Genomic DNA, 20948 nt, shown 5'->3' with positions numbered 1-20948 from the left:
AAGGACAAGTACAGAAATTTAAATATGGGAGTGTTTTAGCATCCACTCGGACAGTTACAAAGCATGCTCTAGTAGTCCCATTTCTCATTTCTCTTCATACCTGTCACTGGACACATTAGACTGTGAACATGTGCTATATGGTGAGTGTCCTGAGCTCAGAGTTCTCTACACACAATGCCAGCATACTGCTTGCACAGAGTCGGCACTTAATTGACTGAATGGAGGAATAGAGACTTTGGCAAGATAGGTTGCAACTGCACCTCAGTAAAAGATTATTTCTGGACGCCTTAGAAGAAAACTGCCTGCACTTCTCAAAGACTTAAGCGATTAAATATTTCTCATAATCTTATTTAGAGATTTAGATTTTACCTAACTTTTAGTGAAACAATATGTGCTTTTATGCATATATATATTTTTTCTCACTCAGTGATTTACAAGTCACACCAGCCCACACAAGGTCCCACACAGTTGTCCCTGCCTCACATAGTCCAGTGTAGTCAGAATTCCCACCCAGACTATCTCTAAGTTCAGAGCTGTTCCTGCCACACCAGATTTGACCTATATACCATATTGTTAATTATATGCTTATTCAGAAAACAGCAACATATCTGGATGACATGTAAGTGACCACTTATGTCATTACCACAATAAATGACATGTAAGTACACCTTACAATGTGCTGACCACTGTTGGTGAGTGAATTCTGTGTATTAGCTGATCCCCTCCCAACAACCAAGTGTGATGGAGGTGAAATCAAAACTGAGACAGATCTAACTTCAGAGTTAGTTTCCTTGCTGATGCTTCTCTCTACTGCGCATGGTCTTTACATTTTTCCTCCACAGGTCAGTTACAGTTGGTTAAAACAGGAGTTCATTATATAAAAAATATACTAATAGGGAAGAGAGGTCAGAAGCCATTCATTTGTATCCCAACTGGTTCTTGGTGCAGTGCCATCCCAGTTAACTGCTAGCAAAAGACATTCATTTTCATTTATCCTCAATCTTCTGTGGAAAAAGGGGATTAGAGTAAAAGGTCACGGGACCAGTAAATGGCGTAATGGTTATGTCGCTGGACTCCCACAGTCGATTGTAGTTTGCGTCCTGGACCCAGCAGCTTAAAATTCATGCCAGGCATGTGTGCCTGTGTACCCAGGATTCAGAGATCTCTCTCAAATAAAACTACCCCACCCCACCCCACCCCACCCCCCCAAAAAAAGATAAAAGGTCATTTTGACGCAGGAGCTAAGAGTTTAGATGTTATTTACTCTTCTGACAGATAATCAGCAATACTCTGGACTATATTTACATTGTGCCAGTATAACCTATTGAAGATTCTTTCATGGTAAAGGAGTTTAAGGTATTAAAGTGTTTTCCTCTCTATTTTGATTGTTTATCAGTTTGAGTGTCATTTTACTGATTTAATTTGGCATGGTTTGTGGTTTTTGTTTTTTATTTTTTTTGAGAGGTTTTCGCTATAGGGCGCGTGTGCTCGCCAGACAGACAGATAGAGACAGAGAGACAGAAAGCGAGAAATCACCCCCCAGGGGGGATGATCACGCCACAATCCCTTCTCCTCCGTTCTCCTCTCGGGATCTTGGGCACGCACGCACAAGCGCCCGGCGTGAGTTTTAAGCCACCAGGTCCGGGACGTGAACCGTGGTCAACTACGTGGGAGTCCAGCGACATAGCCATTACGCTAACTGCTGGTTCCCGGCATGGTTTGTGTTTGTACACACAGCGCCCTGGTTATGATGACATTAGTCGCCAATGAAATGTTCATAACTTAGTAAGACAAGTCATAAAATGGCTTACCTCTCTCTAGTCCCAAGATTTGATTTTTTAGGGTTTCTTTGTGCTGTTCCACTTCTGCCTTTTGATCTTCCAGCTGGCGCAACTTCTTATGTATTTGTTCTCTGATTTTGTTGAGCTTCCCGATGTCAAGGCGCATCTGATGAACTTCTTCCTCTTTGGCCTGTAATTAGTGGGAGAGGATTAACCAGGATGCTGAAGAAATACAGGACCAATGTCTGAATGATGGTAAACTCAGAACCAATTAAATGAAATTCTTCCTATGTCAGTATAAACTTGTTTAATGGGTTAAATCAAAACATACTTGGTTTTGAGAGAAACCGAAAAACTCTATTCTCAAAAAAAAAAAAAAATGTAGCTATGTAAGCTAAAAATAATGAAAAGACAGGTAAAATCTAAGGTTTCAAGGTACCATTTAATTATAATTATAGAATTAAACAAGATAAAAATTCAAGGTAATATGTATGGCAAATATATGAACCACTGTTGGCATAATGGTTAAGGTGCTAGACTCCCACGTGGCCAACCACACTTCCAGTCCTAGACCTGGCAACTTCAGAATCTTGCCGGGTACACGTGTGTGTGCCCATAGTCCCAGGAGGAAAATGAAGGAGAGGGGATTACAACATGGCCTTCCCCCCCAGGGGATGATTTCTCACTTTCACTCTCACTGTCTCTCTCTGTCTCTCTCTCTGGCGAGTGCACACGCCCTGTAGCAAAAAGAAAAAAAAAAAGTTAAAATAAAAGTGAATTTTGTGTACAAATACTATAATTCATTAGCAATTTTTATGGTTTCACAAAAATGACCTCTCTCAGAAGGTTACTAATACACTCTAAAATATTCAAACATTCTTTTGGACCTGAAAAGCTACTGTAGCTCACTACATACACTAGAAAAGGGATCCTTCCTCTTTCTCACAGTGGTTCAGTCTGTGAGGACAGACAAAGAGGACAGGGCAGTATGAATATGTAAGTCTACATGATGGAGAAGGGGACCAAAAATATAATAATTCTAGCAAGAGAAAGCACCAGATTTTTGTCTATTAATTTCCAGTTTTACGGATTTCTAAAACTTACATTAAATTCGCTTTTTAAAAATGTTGCCATTAAAAATAACTGAAAAAGCAGCTTGAGGATATTTCTGCAAAAAATGTTGGGGATTATCTCAGTTCTTGACAATGAAAAGACTGAAATTGACTGCATGTTATCCTTGGACTACTGCTGGTAGATAAATCCCATTAGGTTCGGGATTCAATAACAGAAAGAGTCCCTCTTTCAAGATGCACCATTTATGTTATCAAAGGAAAGAATTAATGGCATAAATATTTTTTACTTTAATTTCACCTTAGGGGCTAATATATTATTTTGACTCAAGGAGTCATTTTATTTTTACTTCAGCTTATGGCATTCTCATGAAGAATGGTTTCCAATCAACCTATTGTAAACTGGAATGGTCCTCAGCCTCAGACCCTACAGGGTTCAAATAAGTCAGCTTGAGGTCCCTTCAATTCTAAGATGTTCTAAATTCAATAATTATTAATCCAGACTCCATGGTTAGACTTCAGAGAAGTCCTGGAAAATTCTCATATTTCTGGGATGCACACAAAGCAAGATGCATGTATGTGAGTACGTGTGTGTGGGTGCGTGCATGCACACTTACGTGCATGCTTTCATCAGATTATCAAAAGAGACTATGATACAAACAATGTTCTGGTTCACTGCTCAAATCCATGTATTATTCTTGGTAGGCAATTCCTGGTATTCCTACATAGCCAAAATAGGGAATATGGATTTTTTTTTTCAAGAATTAATGTAGTAAACCACAAATGTGCTCTGTTAATCACTTACATACAATACCAAGTATCAAACTGCTATACAAACTTAGCTTGCAAGCATTCTTCAATGAGGGCAGGGGGAATAAGAAACGTGTCTTGAAATACACACTAATTAATACTGGGTTGCCGGAAAAGTCATGACATATTTTCTATGTTTTTCTAGGCAAAAATGCCTCATGACTTTTCCAGTGACCCAGTAGTAAACATCATGAGTCTCTAATCCTGGATATGAATACTCAATACTATCAGTCTAACCTGCAGCCCTCCCACCCCACCTTTGCTACTGATGCATGTGAATGATTTCTAACTCTGGGCAACTGGTTCCTTGCAAGACTAATTACAGAGATGAACATCTGAGCTTGCTTTGGAAAGCATTTGCATAACCATATGATTGATCATCAGGTTTGCAGTCTTACAAGTAGGAATGGCCGTTATCAAACTGTCTGCTGCCGGGTGTAAGGCAGTCACTGCGGGCTTGCACCTGCCTCAGATGTTTCAAGGCCCTACGTAGAGCAGACACAGGTTATCCAACCGAGGGCTCAATGGCAACCACGGGCCTGTGTTAATGGGAAGGAGGAAGGAGATGCAAGGGAACAGACATGTCACTTGGTGTTTACTTTGAGCTCCAGTGCCTTCTGCTGGTTTTCCTGGGATAGCTGCTCGCAAACCAAACTGTGCTGTTCATTCTCTTGCTGAAGTTTGGAATTTCTCATTTGAAACTGCTCAAGTTCCTTTGCAGCTCTCTCATTCAAAATCTGAAAGGTGTGGAACAAGCTGGTTAATGCTTTTTAATCTGATTACAGTATCTGCATATACACACAGGAGGCCCCACAAACCTCCTGGGAAGATAACAGCAACCACACTATTTTGTCTTTATAGAAATTGTTCTTTATCCCCGATGAAAGCACTAACGCACTCAAATATGATGAATGTTAAATGGCTGAGGAAAATGACGCCTTCTAATGAATAACACAGTGAGCATAATATTTTTCTGAGAGCCTTGGGAAGTCTTGTTCACAGGTGGTGGATAAATATTTTAATGCCTGTTTGCCATTTGGCAGGCTTCATATACGCAACAATTGCTATAATCATTGCAAATGAGTTAGAGATTCAAACGGGTTTTATCAGCTGTGGGGCTCAGAAGCTACATCTTCAGAAGCAAATCCTGCATTAACATGCCTACAACATTTTCGTGAACAGAACCGTTCACTAACACCAACACAGAGACAATTCCCTTTTAATCCAACTTAAGTCGAAACCGTGGAACGGCAGTGAAGTGATTTATATCTGCCCGATTTCAATGTCAGACGGATTTTCCTCTTTCCTATCTTGACTATCGTGTGCAGACACAGTTTTATAGAAACAAAGAATTATATCTTGGGGGGTCATTTCTATTGAAGGGATATGCGGGAAATGGAGGGACAGCAAGTGAGCTGAAGCAAAAGAGAGAAAGAAATGGCTTAGGCATTGTCTTCAAAACAACTTCAGTTTACGCAACAATTAAACAAGGTAAGAATCCTTTCAATTCCCCATCAATGAGGACTAAATAAAATGTAACTGGCTATGCTAAAAATGAAAGCAGGTTCTACATGAGTCTTGGATATTGTTAAACAAAGTGCCACCGTTTTATCCTAATGTCCCAAAACCTCCCTCTTTAAATTTCATGCTCAAAGAAGTGCCATGTTTTTCTCCTAGAGCCTGTGCATTGTGTATTGTCTATGGGCTTCTAGTTTTACATAACATTAATAAAGCAAATGACCAAGACATCAGTTGTAATATCTTTTTTTTTTTTAAATAGAAGAACACTGTATGACTTGGGAATTACTTGGAAACAAACTTAAGAAAAAATATTTTTAAAATAGATTTTCAGTTCTATTAATTGCCTCTTTAAGAAAAGAGAAAAGGCTCAGCCACAGTGTTGCAGTGGTAGCAGAATGTATTGTAAGGTTGAAAGCCAGAGGGAAGATCAGGGTTCAGTTCCATGCAGGCCCCTGATCCCGGCTGACTGAGAAGGCTGGGGAGAGGATTGTGGCACCTGCTGCAGTGCTTTTCTCTTTCTCTCCCTCACTCTCAATAAATAAATCACCTACCTTTTTAAAAAATGAAACAAGACAAACTAGAATGACTATTTATGTAGCCTAAAGAATTATAATGGGGGATGTTTTAAAAATACTATATTGGAACCAGCAATTAGTGTAATGGCTTACATTGCCGGACTCCCATGTAGTCAACCACAGTTCGAGTTCCGGACCCAGTGGCTTAAACTCACGCTGGGCGTGTGTGCGTACATGCCCAAGATCCCAAGAGGAGAATGGAGGAGAAAGGGTTGCAGCATGGCCAGCCCCCCCTGGGTGGGGGGGGTGATTTCTCGTTTTCTATCTCTCTCTTTCTGTCTTTCTGTCTTTCTGGCAAGCACACATTCCCTATAACAAAAACCTCTAAAAAAATTATATTAAAAATGCATAAAACTGAGTGTGGTTTCCTAAACATGAGACTTAAAAATAAACCTGTTAATAATAAATCACATTGTGGCCAGCAGATGGCATGTTGGTTAAGGTGGCCAACCATGGTTCGAGTCCCAGACCTGGCAGTTTGTTTTCTCACTTTCTCTCTCTCTCTTTCTCTCTCTCTCTCTCTCTCTCTCTCTCCCATGTGCCCTATAGCAAATTTAAAAATTACAATAAATAACTTTTTTTAAAAAAAGATAAATCATGTTATACTCACAAGGAATTCCGTATAGCACTGAGAGTGAATGGTCTACTGAGCTCAGTCCAACAGAACTTCCTGCAATCACGTAACTGTTCTGTATCTACGAGTACAGTATCTATCAGCCATACGTGGCCCTGGTGCACGTGAAAGGAGGTGAGTGCAACCCAGGAGTTGAATTTTTCATTTTATCTCATTTTAATACAGTTTTTAATTTAGTCACTTACGGCTAGTGGCGACCATTTTGGACATCACAGGTCTATATACAATTACAAGGCAGAAATATAAATGAATTTCAGAGCATAACAGAAGTTAGACACCAAAGAGAACATACTATAATAGATCATTTCCGTGAAATATGAAAGCAGATAAAACTAATCTCTGCTTAGAATTCAGGATAGAGGTCTCCTTTTGAGGGGAGAATGACTGGGAGGAGGAATGAGGGAGTTTGGGTGTGCTGGCTATGGGTTGTTTCTTGGGCTGGGTACCGTTGACCACAAAAAGTTCAAGTGATGAAAATGTATCAAACTGCATGCGTGTGACATACATACTTTTCTCTGTGTGTATAATACATCAATAAAGGTTAGAAAAAAATAATACGTGTGACATACATACTTTTCTCTGTGTGTATTATATACATCAATAAAGGTTAGAAAAAATTAATTAGGCTGGGGGCCAGCAGGTGGCAAGGTGGTTAACGGTGCTGGATTCCCACATGGCTGACCGTGGTTTGAGTCCTGGACCTGGCGGCTTGCTTTTCCCGCTTTCCCTTTTTCTCTGGTCAAATTAAAAAATAATAATAATAAATGGAATTTAAAAATAAATAATTCTTTAAAAAAATGTAATTAGGCTGTCCCCATAGTCTAATGGTTAAGGGAGCTGTATCTCACATGGTGAACTGTGATTTGAATTCTGGCTCCTGCAGCTTGAAAAACACACAGGATATGTGTGCACCAAATCCCAATAGGATGGCTAAATGGAGGAGAAAAGATTGTAGCATGGCCATGCCCCCCCGGGGAGTACTTTCTCCTCCTCCCAATCTACCCCACTCTCCCTCTAACACGGACATGTGCCCTCTGGCAAATTTTAAGGAATAACAATAAATGTAAAAGAAAGAAATTACTTAGCCTGTTGGAACTGGAAAAAAAACGAAGGCATAACTGCCTTGTAAGAGCCGTTCAACAATCAAATTGCAGTGCTAAACATTATGTTCAGTGAAGGGAGTTTATGGCTAAGAAAATCCAAAATAAGCAAATGAGGTGAACAAAGGCACCATCTTGGTTTTTTTGTTTGTTTGTTTTGCCAGGTCCAGGTCAAGAGGTAGCCCACACCTACTCACCTTCTGCTCCTTCAGTTGTTGCTCCAGCTTCTGAAGCTCCTCCTTGCTCTTTTGCATGTACTGCTGCAGGGCCCGAATTTCTGTCTGCCTGCTATCCATGTCCACCTGAATCTGCCTGAGTTCTTTCTCCAATTTTTCCTTCTTCCTAGACTCCCGCGAAGCTTCATTCTGTCGTAGCTGGATTTCTTGTTGGAACTACAGCGCACAAAAGGGACAGGGAAGAAAGAGATGACCCCTGGATGTGGCAGGTCTCAACCAGCCCAGTGCCCCCACCTCAGATCTGTCATGTTCAGGGTTGTCACTCTGCAGTAGCCTTACCCCTATTTAAAAAAAAAAAAAAAAGAGTCTAAAGCCCTGAAGTTCACATTTTTCAGAAATGTTCTATATTACTTTTCAGGGCCCTGACACCAAACCTCCCCTGATGGCGGTCAACAAATCCACAAAGATAATATAAAATCAACTAAATATGGAAGCAGAATTCTACGGACGTTACCATGAAGACTATATTCAATTCTCCATCAAAAAGGTCGAAACAAATGAGGCCAGCTACCCTAAATATAAAATCGTGTCTTACCTGATCCTGCGTGTTGCTAAACAAGGCACAATAGTTTTATTCCAATACCCAAATTCTATGACAAGCCTTTTGCTTATCTCCTCTCAAAGACGTGTCATTTTTCTCTAGGAGTTGGTACATTGAGTACCACCTATCTGACTTCTGGCTTTCTATGAAAGCATTCTTAAACTTCCAGCTAGATAACTTTCTTAATTAGGAGAAGGGCCAAAGGAAATACTGTATCCAGCATCCCAGATGCTGGGTCCCCTGGCTTTCTTGAGCCAGAATGTAGTGACTTACATTCTGGGGGTCACTTCCTTAGTAACTTTGCAGAGAGTGTGGAGAAAGAATGACTCATCAGGACCAGCAAATTTTGTAATAGCTATGTCGCTGGACTCCCATGTAGACCAAGGTTTAAGTCTCAGACCCAGTGGCTTAAAAGTCACGCGGGGTGCATGTGCACGCATGCTCAAAATCCAGAGAGGAGAATGGAGAAGGGATTGTGGCATGGCCATCCCCCCCTGGGAGGTGATTTCTCACTTTCTGTCTCTCTGTCTCTCTCTGCCCAGGGAGCACACACACCATATAGCAAAAATCTCTCTCAGAAAAAAGAATGACTCATTGAAAGCTGATCATGTAAGAATAATCCAGAGAAATAGCAAGACCAAGAAAGTTTCACTGGGCCACAGGGGGCTGAACTGAAAAGGGAATAAATGGGAAGAGAGATGGATGCCATCCTCTGGAAGACAGCATCCCTCTCTGTGCTCTGGGTGGGGCGGACCTGACTGATGGCCTGCTCTGCCTCTTCCTTGGAGCGCTCTGTTTCCTGCTGCTGCTCAGTGGTCTGAGCTAAGGACTCTCGTAACTTCACCACTTCTGACAAGAGCTGGTCTCTCTCCTTTGTCACTTCTTCTTTGAACTTCAGTAAATCTCGGATACTAAAACAGAAGAGCACAGGAATCAGGCTAAATGACCATCCGCTCAGGGTCCTTTCTTTTTTTTTTTTTTTTTTTTTTTTTTTTTTTGAGAGATTTTCACTGTAGGGCACGTGCGCTCGCCAGACAGACAGAGAGAGACATAGAGACAGAAAGCGAGAAATCACCCCCCGGGGGGATGGTCACGCCGCAATCCCTTCTCCTCCATTCTCCTCTCGGGATCTTGGACACGCACACACACGCGCCCGGCGTGAGTTTCAAGCCACCGGGTCCGGGACACGAACCGCGGTTGACTACGTGGGAGTCCAGCGACATAGCCATTACGCTAACTGCCGGTTCCCTGCTCAGGGTCCTTTATATCATCCTCCAAGCTTATTTTCATTGGAAAGACTTCAATCAATGATTTACACTGTTTAGGTGTTAAAGATTTTTATGTCCTAGGGCCAGCAGGTGGCACAGAAGTTTAAGGTGGCTAAATCCCATGGTTTGAGTCCCTGACCTGGTGGCTTGAAAAACACACTGGGTGTGTGTGTATGTGAGTGCTCAAAAATCTCAAAAGGATGAAGAAATGGAGGAGAAGGGATTGCAGTATGACCATTCCCCATGGGAGGGATGCTTTCTTATTTTCTCACTTTCTCTCTCTCTTTCTCCCTCTCTGTCATTCTCCTGCAAGTGTTCATGCCCTATAGCAAACTTAAAAAAGAAACTCTTCGTGCCCTGACAGAAGAGCTGATCATGAGGTGTTAACTGAGAAAGAACAAGTCAGATTATCATATGCATAATACAATCTATTTTTAAAGGAAATACAACATCTATTCATGTATGAGTGTGCGTGTGTGTGTGTATGTGTTTTATAGATATTTTAACAGAAACCCAGAAAAACAGATACCAATCACGTAGCTTATTACTTCTGAGAAATTTAAGATGGGAAAGCAATTTAAGACAGGAAAATGATATTTTCCACACCTCTGTATTATTTGAATTTGTTACAAGACTATATTGCTATTGCCAACTCTTGTAATTAACCCTAGAGAGATGCCAATTTAGGAAATTATTTGTTTAACATATCCATTGGAAGACTATGATCACAGCTATAAAGTCTAAAATGAAACATAAACATAAGCAAATAATATGCAATGTCAGCTATCCATCCGTCCACCCAAAGATTAGTTTCTCCCAAAGGGATGCAGCTTAGATAAAATGTTCCCAGGAACAAAATTTGGAAAATCATTCGTGACACCAAATTTTGGAGGGACTGCGATAATATTCATTGATTTGAATGATAAATCAATTACCTCTGCATTTCAAAAGCCATTCCATATGATTTGGCTGACTTCCTGTAGAATTTGCACTTTGGGGTTGGAAGCTCCCTGTCGATGCGACTTCTACCACAGAAGGAGTCTAGAGCGAGGCAGCTCTCAGAGTGAGAAAGCAGAGGAACTCGCGCTGCAGACATGCGAAACTGACAGTCATCGAATGACTGCTCAAAGCCCAGTAATTGACAAAACATATTTACTGACATCTTTGATGTTACATAAATGTTCAAACCCGCACTCAAACTCTTCTTTCCAGGATCAAAACCTCAAAGTCTAAGATGGCTATGAAGAGACGACTACAACTGAGCACATTGTTAAAGCTAAAATTCTGCGTTGAGTAGTTTCTTCAAGTCTCTTCCCCTCTTCGAGTTATTAAAAACTCCGATCACAATCATTCCCTCACATTGCTCTGAACACGCTTGGCTTCTTTGATAAGATAAGAGGCATCACATCTTGTTTGTTTTTCCCATCCCCTCCCCCAACATCAGAATTTAAAACTATCAACATTGAATCAATACTTCAAGAAAGCAGAAGAAACCAAGAGAGCAACATTAGATTTAGTTAAGAAAGCACAAGGAGGGAACCAGCAGTTAGCGTAATGGCTATGTCGCTGGACTCCCACATAGTCGACCGCGGTTCGCGTCCCAACCCGGGGGCTTAAAACTCACGCCAGGCGCTTGTGCATGCATGCCCCAGATCCCGAGAGGAGAATGGAGGAGAAGGGATTGCGGCGTGACCATCCCCCCTGGGGGGTGATTTCTCGCTTTCTGTCTCTATGTCTCTCTCGCTCTGGCGAGCGCACGCGCCCTATAGCGAAAATCTCTCCAAAAAAAAAAAAAAGGGAAAAAAAGAAAGCACAAGGAAGCATATGCTCATTCTTAATTCATTAGGCGATGCAGTATTTTGCACCCTCTGCATAGGCTAGAACCCTGGTGGGGACATAAAGGTATCTTCCTTCAGAGAGTTTGCAGCCTAATAGGTAAAGAAATATACCAACAAATATTTTCAATACGACACGACAGTGCCATACTGGAGGGAGATGTTGGAGCCAATAGAAACAGAGAACGCATCGACTCTTTCTGCCTAGTCATTGGTGTCAAGAGATGGTGAGGAGGTTGGAACAGAGACATGAACAGTGATGAAGTTTAAGACGGTGTTGAGAGGCCAGCAGATGATGTAGTGGTTAAGGCGCTGGACTCCCACATGGCTGTCTGTGGTTCGAGTCCTGGACCCAGCCATGAAGCATGGCCATCCCCCCTGCAGCATGATTTCTCACTTTTTCTCTCTCTGTCTCTCTCCATCTCTGCCTATCTCTTTAGTAAACACACACGCCCTATAGCAAAAAATCTCTCAAAAAAAAAAAAAAAGGGAAAAAGATGGTGTTGAGATGGGCCTTCGAGGACCAATAGGAGTTTTAACATGGGGAGATTGGAAGAAAAGTTATCCTGAGCATAGAAAGCAGCCTGTGCAAAGCCACGGGAGCATGAGCAACATGTGGGGGCTGGACATGAGGCCAGAGAGGCTGACTGCAGATTTATGAGGGTTTCCAAGTGATACACTCGAAAGTGTGGGCCTTATCCTTTGGGTATGAGTAGCTATTGAAAGTGAGAACAGGTGTTTATGTGTTTCCAAAGTGTAAATCTGGAAGCTATAATGGAATAAAGAGGAAGTGGTTGTCCCGCAAGCAGAGACCAGTTAGGGGTGACTACCAAATCCTGCAGGGACTAGGGAGGGGCACGAACCAAGACAATGCACAGTGCTGCAGGAGGAGAGAGAGGGTCAGTGAGGCTGAGCCCAGTGAACCAAGACAAAGCTTCGAGGAGCAAGGAGTGGCCAGGGAAGAGCAAGTCTGTTTTCTGGCCTAGAACCCGGGGCTGGGGGTGAAGAGGGTACTGGTGAGATCAGTCAGGGAGGAGCTGGAACTCGAAGCAGAAAGGCATAGTATCATTCTACACAAGTTGGACAGAAATAAACCTAAAATCTGTACTTACTTTAAAACTCTAACACTGATTCTTATAGAGACAGACATTTAATATAACCATAACTTAGAAGTCCTTGGACATAGGAAAAACAGTATTAAAAAGAAAAAATAGCATAGACAGAAAAGAACCTGTGGGAATCCAACAAAAGAGAGTCTTGAGGGCTAGACAGTGGCATGGAGGTAAAACATGATGCTCTGTGAGGCTGCCCCACTTGGAAAGGTTCCAGGTTTGGGTCCAGAGACCTCCCTGAGTACATCAGATACATGCACACCCATGATCTGATACTGGCCGAAGCTGACGGTGGATCATGCTGGCAAGATCCTGTTGGAAGTGCCCATCTCTCTCTCTCTCTCTCTCTCTCTCTCACTCATGGAAGAAATAAGTACATAAACTTTGAAAAGAAAAAGAAAAAAAGAGAGAGAATCTTGTATCACAGAGAATGATCAAGAAGACAAAGAAAAGCCCCAGTTGACTGCTGAAGAAGGAGGCCTCCGCAGCAGCAAACTCAGCATCCTTCCACCTACTTGCTATCCTGGTCCATGGTCAGTCCAGATCCTTGCTCGACTAGTTTGGTCAGATTTACTATTTCCTCTTTCAGGGCAAGAATCGTCTCCTTTGCCTTCTGCTCCTTATCATAGGCTGTGTCCACCATCTTCCAGGCCTTCTCGATTTCCTACATGGGTCATGGAACATCGGTGAGAAAAACCAAACTAAATTCCAGATGCAAGACAAACTGGCAAATAAAATAACACCATGACTACCATGCAGTAGCAACTTATGGAGAAGGAATAGCATATACTAGACGTTATACATATAATATACGTATGTTTATATTGACTTATTGGATTGTCCAACATGAGCCAGTTAATAGTGAACAGCACATTTAAAGAAAGGGTCTGGGAAAAGGTATTTTTTCCTTGTAGGGGGGTTAAGTGTGGCTACAGGGTTCACATACTACAAAGGCTGCTCTAAGTTAGATTATTTCTAATAAAGAACTTATGATAGGTTTACAGAATGAAAGGTAGAAGTTTCTGTGCCTTCCAAGTCCAGATATTTCAAAAATAATAATTACAAGTTGTATCACAGGAGGAAGGATCATAGATCTACACCCTAAATTAATAGACTAAATTGAATCTCTTGACAGATTTGCAAATAGAGGACATATTTTGTCCTCGGGTCTCAAGTGAGCTTGTGATGGCAGTGTGAGCTTGGCACACACAACACTCACAGTGATGTTGGGCTTCACAGTTAACCCAATTGCGTACAACCACTTGGGGGACTCAGTTCAGAAACCCAAGCCCAAGACTTCTCATCAAATGCTTATGGGAATGATAAGGAAAAAAAAAAAAAAAAAAACTAAAACAGACAATGAAAAACAACTCATGGGGCTTTGGCTTCCTAACTGTTTCAAAGTGCTACATGCAATATTAGCATAAATACTTAAAAGAGAGTTCTAGAAAAGACGTAAAGCACAGTAAGTGCTACAACAGCCTTGAGTTTTATCCTGCCACTTAACTTTCTTGCAGAATTTTGTCAAGTGGAATATGAATCCTTAACAGATAAGAACCTATAAGCTTTAGGTAGAAATATTCCACTTTTATGTTGACAGGGAATAAAATGAGTGGAAGGGAGCATTTGATAAATTCATGGTCACTGTTACATTAGACAAAGCGATTACTCTCAGGCAACCATAGCACATCATTAATAAAATGTCAGTTTGTAGGCTATGTTCTTATATAGCAACGATATGTGCTATTTTTAGAAAAATATATGAAAGATAGTTAAATGAAATAGGATTGCATAAAGTTTTACCCAAGTCAACTTCACCAATTAGATCTGAATCAATTCATGACTTTCATTTCCAGTTTTTAAATTTACCATGAAAAGTGTTTTTCCATCATAAAATAAATTAAATCTTTCTTCTATTGATTTTAGCAAGAAGAAGAAAATGAACTAGAGAGGAAATGACACTAAAAACAGGGTTGTTTTTAAGAAAATAGATAAGCCACATTTTGCACTAGTCTTGGAAGTTAATTTGATTAGGTGACCCCTAATTGCACAATATCGAGGGAATTATCTAAAAAGTTTATAAATTATTTTTCAAACCAGGGTTTTATTTATAAATGGATAAATCTGTGCCTTTTATTACCCTGAGATGAACAAAGAACATTTAAAAGAAAACAAAATACATGGGCCAGCAGGTAGCCTAGTGGTTAAGGCGCTGGACTCCCACATAGCCTTCCACGGTTTGCGTCCCGGACATGGAGGCATGAGGATCACACTGTGTATGCATGCCCAGAATCCGAAGAGGAGAATGGAGAAGAGATCCCGGCATGGCCACCCACCCAAGGGGGAGAGTTCTAACGTTCCTTCTCTCTGTCTCTCTGTCAGTCTCCCCCTAGACTGAATCCTTGTTCTATTATGGGGAACTGAGAGTATGAAGGGGGAAGCAAAGGGGTGCTAGGAACAAAGGTCATGAAAATGACTATCTTGGAATTCTCAAGGTCATCTCTCCTAAAACGGCAAAGCAGAAATATGAAAATATCGTTAACAAGCCATCATCACGAGTTACTCATTTTGCATCAAATGGACATATTGAGATTCTAATACTTTGTTTACTTATCTCTGAGCCTTTTTGCTAACCCCTTATTTCCCAGAAATCAAGTCTGTAAAGTTCTTCTTTATCTTCTGCATGGTGAAATTCACCCAGGCTAATTATTTTCTTTGAAAGTGAACACTCTTCCTTAGGCTTAATGAATATATAAATCATACACATTTTTACATAATAACTCGTTTATTACCAGCCTAGAGCTGCCAGTGTAATGAAAGGCTGATGTTTTAAATTCAGGCTTGTCCCATTTCTAGAAGATCACTGACCTTCTTCAGGGAGGCGATGGTGGTCTGATCATCCTGAGAAAGCTTCAGGGCAGTGGCGACCTTCGCGGAATTGACCACGATCTCCGCATTTAACTCTCTGCATTTTGCCATCAGACGTTTTTCGTTGTCGTAAGACTTCTTCATGACAGTATGAAGCTTCTCATATTCAATCCTAAACTTTTCCAGACTTTTGTCTCCTGAAAGTTCACTAAGAACCTGCTGAAAATCTCTTTCAATTTCTTCAAATGCCGTTTCTTCCAATACTAGTTTTTCGTTTTTTTCCTGTATAAAATAGCAAAAATATGAGGAATGGGTATTGTAACATTTGCACTATTGCTATCAAGGAATTATCAGTATTTTCCATGAAAAAAAGGGAAAAAAAAAAAAGCCACTGACAAGCAGAAAAATTGACTACATGGTGGGAAGAGTCTTTGTTCATCCACTGATGTATGCATATATATATACACATACACACACACATAAACACACACACATATATATGTATGTATGTATGCACATATTAATATGATATACACATATTATATATGCATTAGGATATGTGGGCAGTATATATATATACATTAAGATAATATTTCTGGGGTCAGCAGGTGGCCCAAAGGTTAAGGTAGCTGGATCCTGCCAACTGCACTGTTCAAGTCCCAGACCCAGTGACTTGAGAAACACCCTGGGCACATATGTATACATGCCCAGAATCCTGAAGGAAGGGAGAAAAAGGGGAGAAGGGATTGCAGCATGACTGTGCCCCATAGGGTGCTTTCTCACTTTCTTTGTCTCTCCCTCTCTCTGTCTCTCTCCAGCAAACACACACGTGCTCTGGCAAAAATTATTAAAAAATAAATAAATAAAGGTATGTTGAAGTCCGAACTCCAGCACCTGTGAATATGACCTTATTTGAAAGTAGTCATTGCATACTAATTCATTTTGATGAGGTTATACCAGAGAAGGGTGGATCCTAATCCACTATGACTGGCATCTTTACAGAAAGGAAATACCTGGGCACAGATAGACACACACACACACACACACACACACACAGAACTGGAAGGTGGAGGCAGAGGTTGGGCTGAGGCATCTGCAATCCAAGGAAAGTTAAGGACTGTCGGTCACTCCCAGAAGCTAGGAAGAGAAAAGGAAGGATTATACAACTTCTGGTTAGATACAGCACAGTGTATACTTAATAGATGTATTCATCCATTCAGAAAACATTTATTGCACACCTGCTATGTGTATGTTCAGGGATGGAGCCTGCAGGACATATCAAGGTAAAGGATAAACGGTCTACCCACAGGGCTTTAATAACTGGTAGGGTATGCAGCTAGATAATGGAAGTAGAGAATGTGGTCCCTTCCATAAAATAGATTCCAAGTTCTATAAGAATCCATAGGAAGAGAAAATTATTCCCAGAAGCAAGAATAAAGCAAATTTCATAAAAGAAGTGGCAATAGAGCGGGCCCAGAGGGAAAAGTCTAATTTTCACAGGTGGATATGGAGGGGGCAAAATGACATTCCTGGCATATTACAAAGCTTAAGCAAAAGCTCAGGGCCAAGCAGGATCCAAATTGGCTAAAATATAAGAGATGCGACAAGGAGAAGAAAAGAAAAGACTAGGTAGGAAGTTAGGAACTGAAGTGAAAGGCACTAAATGGCATTGTAAGGAATAGATTGTATTATTCTGTAACCACAGGAAGTCACTCAGGGCTTTCAGCAAGGAATGATAAGGTTTACAAGGCCTTATGTATGTTTGTAACATATGCTTTGATAGTCTACTCTAAAAAGGCCTTTGGCAACAACGCTCTTGTAAATCTAACCTACTGACACAATCTCTAATCCGAAAAATTAAGTAAAAGTCCAACTCACCCTGACAACTTGAAGTAAATAGTTTGGTTTACTTTCTGTTTTTGACAAGCCTATTTTGCCCAATATGGAGAAAGTCTACATATCTGTGGTATTCAAAAACACTTGTATTGGGGCCAGCAGATGGTGTGGTGGTTGAGGGTGCTGGACTCCCACATGGTTGACTGTAGTTCGAGTCCTGGACTTGGCGACTTGCGTTCTCACTTTCCTTCTCTCTCTTTCTCACTGTCCCTCTCTAGTCAAATTAAAGTAAATAAATAAATAAAGTTAAATAAAATAATTATTATATAAAAAACCACTTGTACTATTAATTAAATCTGCAAAGGTGGCACGCAAGCAAAACACAGTCTTTGAGGACTAAAATAGATGTAGAGTCACAAGTGTATCTATACTATTTTGTGTAATAACTTTAGTACTGATTTTAAACTTAACAGAGGTTTTGCTCTCTGACTAAAATTGTAAAGACCACAATGTAGCCTTTCCACTAAGGGAGAAGAAATCATATTAAGGAACCACAGTGCACAGGGACTGACAGTTAGCGTAATGGCTATGTCGCTGGACTCCCACGTAGTCAACCGCTGTTCAAGTCCCGGACCCGGTGGCTTAAACTCATGCCGGGTGCATGTGTGTGCGTGCCCAAGATCCCGAGAGGAGAATGGAGGAGAAGGGATTGCGGCGTGGCCATCCCCCCTGGGAGGTGATTTCTCGCTTTCTGTCTCTCTGTCTCTCTCTGTCTGTCTGGCAAGCACACGCGCCCTATAGCAAAAACCTCTCAAAAAAAAAGGAACCACAGTGCTGCTTCTGCCGCTCTGTGCTTCCCCCTTGAAGAGGCTAAAATATGAGCACACACAAAAATGTATAATGACAATGTTCTCGGTTCCATCCTAGGAAATGGTATTAATGTCAACACGATCTCTAGCCTAATGATTTGTTAGCAGACCAGGTTTTTCCTGTCCTCTTGGCACCTACCTCAGCAATGGAAAAAAATATATATCAAAGAAAGAAAAAGTTTAAAGAAACTTTTATGAACAAAAGCAATTGTTCATATGGTAGTCAAAATGATATGACTATTTTTTTAAAGAATTATTTTACTTGTTTATTTATGTACTTATTTATTTATTTGGCCAGAAAGGGACAGAGAGAGAGAGCAAGCCACCAGGTCTGGGACCCAAACCGTGGTCGGCCATGTGGGAGTCCAGTGCCCTTAACCACCATGCCACCTGCCGGCCCCGAAATGATACAATTATTAAGAGCAAAGCTGGCTCAAGCCATGGGACAGTCGATAGTGTACCAAGCTGTGGTGCTGGAAGCCACATGGCTGACCATAGTTCAGATTCCCAGCCTAGTCAACCTGAAATGTGCTGCGTGTGCATGTGTGCCCAAGATCCTAATGAGCTGGAGCTGGGGGAAGAGGTCTGTGGCGTCATGAGACTCTGCCATGGGTCCCTCTGTCTCTCTCATGTGTATGCCCTCTCTATCATAAATAAACTTTTAATAAATAATAAAAATAAATTAAGAAGCAAAGTAAAAATAATTTCTTCATTGCAACCAATGAACAGTAAATATCTACAATGCAATAGCATATCATGGCATCCAGCTCAGAAGCACGATATCAACATAAACTGATCTGAGAGGAATAACAATGTGCTTTCACTCACCACCTAGCCACTGTGTATTTGCTATGTGCTAGGCACATTCTAGGAGCTGAAAATACCAGTTAGTAGGGAAAAGGGAAGAAAAAAAAAAAAGGAGGGCTGTAGTATAACACGAGGCCAGAGTGGAAATAAAAAATTGTGAAATCAAAGGCGAGGAAAAGCTGTCTGCAGCCAAGTGAGGAGAAAAGCAGAAGAAAGGAGGAAATGAACAAGGATAGTGAAAGGAAGGAGAGAATGGGACAGAGTCCATTGTATCTGGGGCTTATATATTGGAAATCAAGAATGAAATAAAGCAAGGTGGCTAGTGGGGGAGAAAAAGAGGAAACACAAGCAAATAATGGGGAAAATACTAGAGAATAGAAGGAACAAGAGGGGAAATGGGAAGAAAAGAAATATGCATGAATATAGGTAAGGGGGAGAAGGGATGTAGCCATAGCAGCATAGACGTCAAAGAGGAGAGCGATGGAGCCCAACAGTTAGGAAGACAGAAGATATAAAAAGGATTGTATGATAAGGAAAGGGTGGAGTTTGGGACCACAGGAAGATGGAGTTTATTAAACTGATAAGAACAGACACCAGATGAAAGGCCAAGAAGCAATTGGAAGGTGGAGGTTCTAACGAGACTAAAGATGGAGGAGTTAGAGTGATGAGGGCATGAGAGGTGTAGGAGAGATGAGAAGCAACTGAAATAGAGGTGAGGACATGACTGTGCTCAGAGCTGCTGGGACCAGGGCTGGCTCCAGGGGTGTGAGGTCTGTTCAGCTGTGTAGGGTCTACTGCTCAGAAGGGCTCTGCCCTTGGTTTATGATTTGCTATCTCTTCTCAAGATTCTTAATAATATTTTAACAAGAGGCTTTGTGCTTTGTTTTGCATCAGGTCTGGCAAATAAATCATGTAGCTGATCCTGGCTGGGACTGATCAGGTGATGGGTGGAATGTAGAGGGCTCTGAGAGAGCAGAGATGATTTACGTAGGGTTGTGTTGGATTGGGGGACTGTGCATGCCAAATGATAGCAGGGACCCTGAGGTTGCTGAGGGGGCTAATGGACAGGCAGGGAGCCACTGAAAAGTTGCAGAAATGACTCCTCATCGCAGAGGCTGCAGATGTGGAGTACTATAATTTTGGGGAGTGAATGGAAGCTACCAGATGTTAAGGCAGGGCGGTGGTGATGGGCTCAAGGGCCTCAATAAAGATATGTGACAGCAGGTGATCTGATGATAGGAAATCAGGGTGTGACAGGTGGACAAGTCAGTGCATATGAGTGGCAATGGGTTTCTATGAAGCAGATGAGGCAGTCCAATCTTCCTGTGCGAACTTCTCTCACGGTATCACCTCATGGCTCAAAATCTAGGAGGGGATGCATGTCAAGTGTGGATCTGGGAACTCATTAATTTCCTACCTCATTTAGCACAGAGCCAATTTAATACTGGGGGGCAGGCTGTGTCCACCCAATTGAAGGAGGAACAGAGGTAACAGGGATAGGTCCCACGGAGAAAAGCCAGGGGAGGAGGAATTGAGATGTTGATGGGGAAACATTGCAATCCACTGCGTGTGACAGTCGACAGTAGGAGAACAATGGGCAGGGGTGGAGCAAGAGGCGACAGAGAGGGGTGCTGACTCCTGACCTCCGCCATCCTGACGCTTTCTGGGGGCGGCCTCAGAGACTGCTGCGGAGATCTCAGAAACTGGGCCGGAGTCTGGGAAAGGGATGGTGCTCTCCCCGCAGCGTCTAAAGCTGCGTTAGTTTTTCCCTATCGCCCACCCTGGGCCGACACCCGGCGCTCGGCGCGTCCTCCCGTCGCCTGGCAACCGCCACGCTCTCTAGGGGCGCTAGCGGACGTTCGAAAGGGGAGGAGCCTCTCAAGCCGACGCTGGGCGTGTTTCCCAGAGAATATGCAAATAAATCCTGAACGGGCGGGACCAAGAAAAAGAGGGGCGGGGCCTTTGAGGAGAGGGGTGTAACCCCAAGGTCTGCGCAGAAATTAGAGACTCCGAATAGAAAACTGAGGGCAGTGGGAAGAGGCAGCCCCGGAAAAGGGAGGTGAGGACTCGGGGCAGCCAGTAATG

General features: G+C 41.9%; 1 protein-coding gene across 1 annotated transcript in view; it reads right to left on the bottom strand.

Moving 5' to 3' along the window:
* CFAP58 (cilia and flagella associated protein 58) overlaps positions 1-20676 on the bottom strand; it is a 124089-nt gene extending 103413 nt beyond the window's left edge. Inside the window, exons 1-7 of the mRNA XM_006166422.2 lie at positions 20507-20676; positions 15352-15633; positions 12999-13147; positions 9023-9179; positions 7689-7883; positions 4261-4398; positions 1812-1971 (exon numbers count right to left, since the gene is read on the bottom strand). Of these exons, the coding sequence (XP_006166484.1) occupies positions 1812-1971; positions 4261-4398; positions 7689-7883; positions 9023-9179; positions 12999-13147; positions 15352-15633; positions 20507-20515 (1090 nt within the window). The 5' untranslated portion in view covers positions 20516-20676. The remainder of the gene's footprint in view (positions 1-1811; positions 1972-4260; positions 4399-7688; positions 7884-9022; positions 9180-12998; positions 13148-15351; positions 15634-20506) is intronic.
* Between the last annotated feature and the right edge of the window lie 272 nt (positions 20677-20948).

Source organism: Tupaia chinensis, unplaced genomic scaffold (assembly GCF_000334495.1).
Source record: "Tupaia chinensis unplaced genomic scaffold, TupChi_1.0 Scaffold144255_1, whole genome shotgun sequence".
In the NCBI taxonomy this organism is placed as follows: domain Eukaryota; kingdom Metazoa; phylum Chordata; class Mammalia; order Scandentia; family Tupaiidae; genus Tupaia; species Tupaia belangeri.
This window is presented reverse-complemented; position numbering and strand designations above follow the sequence as displayed.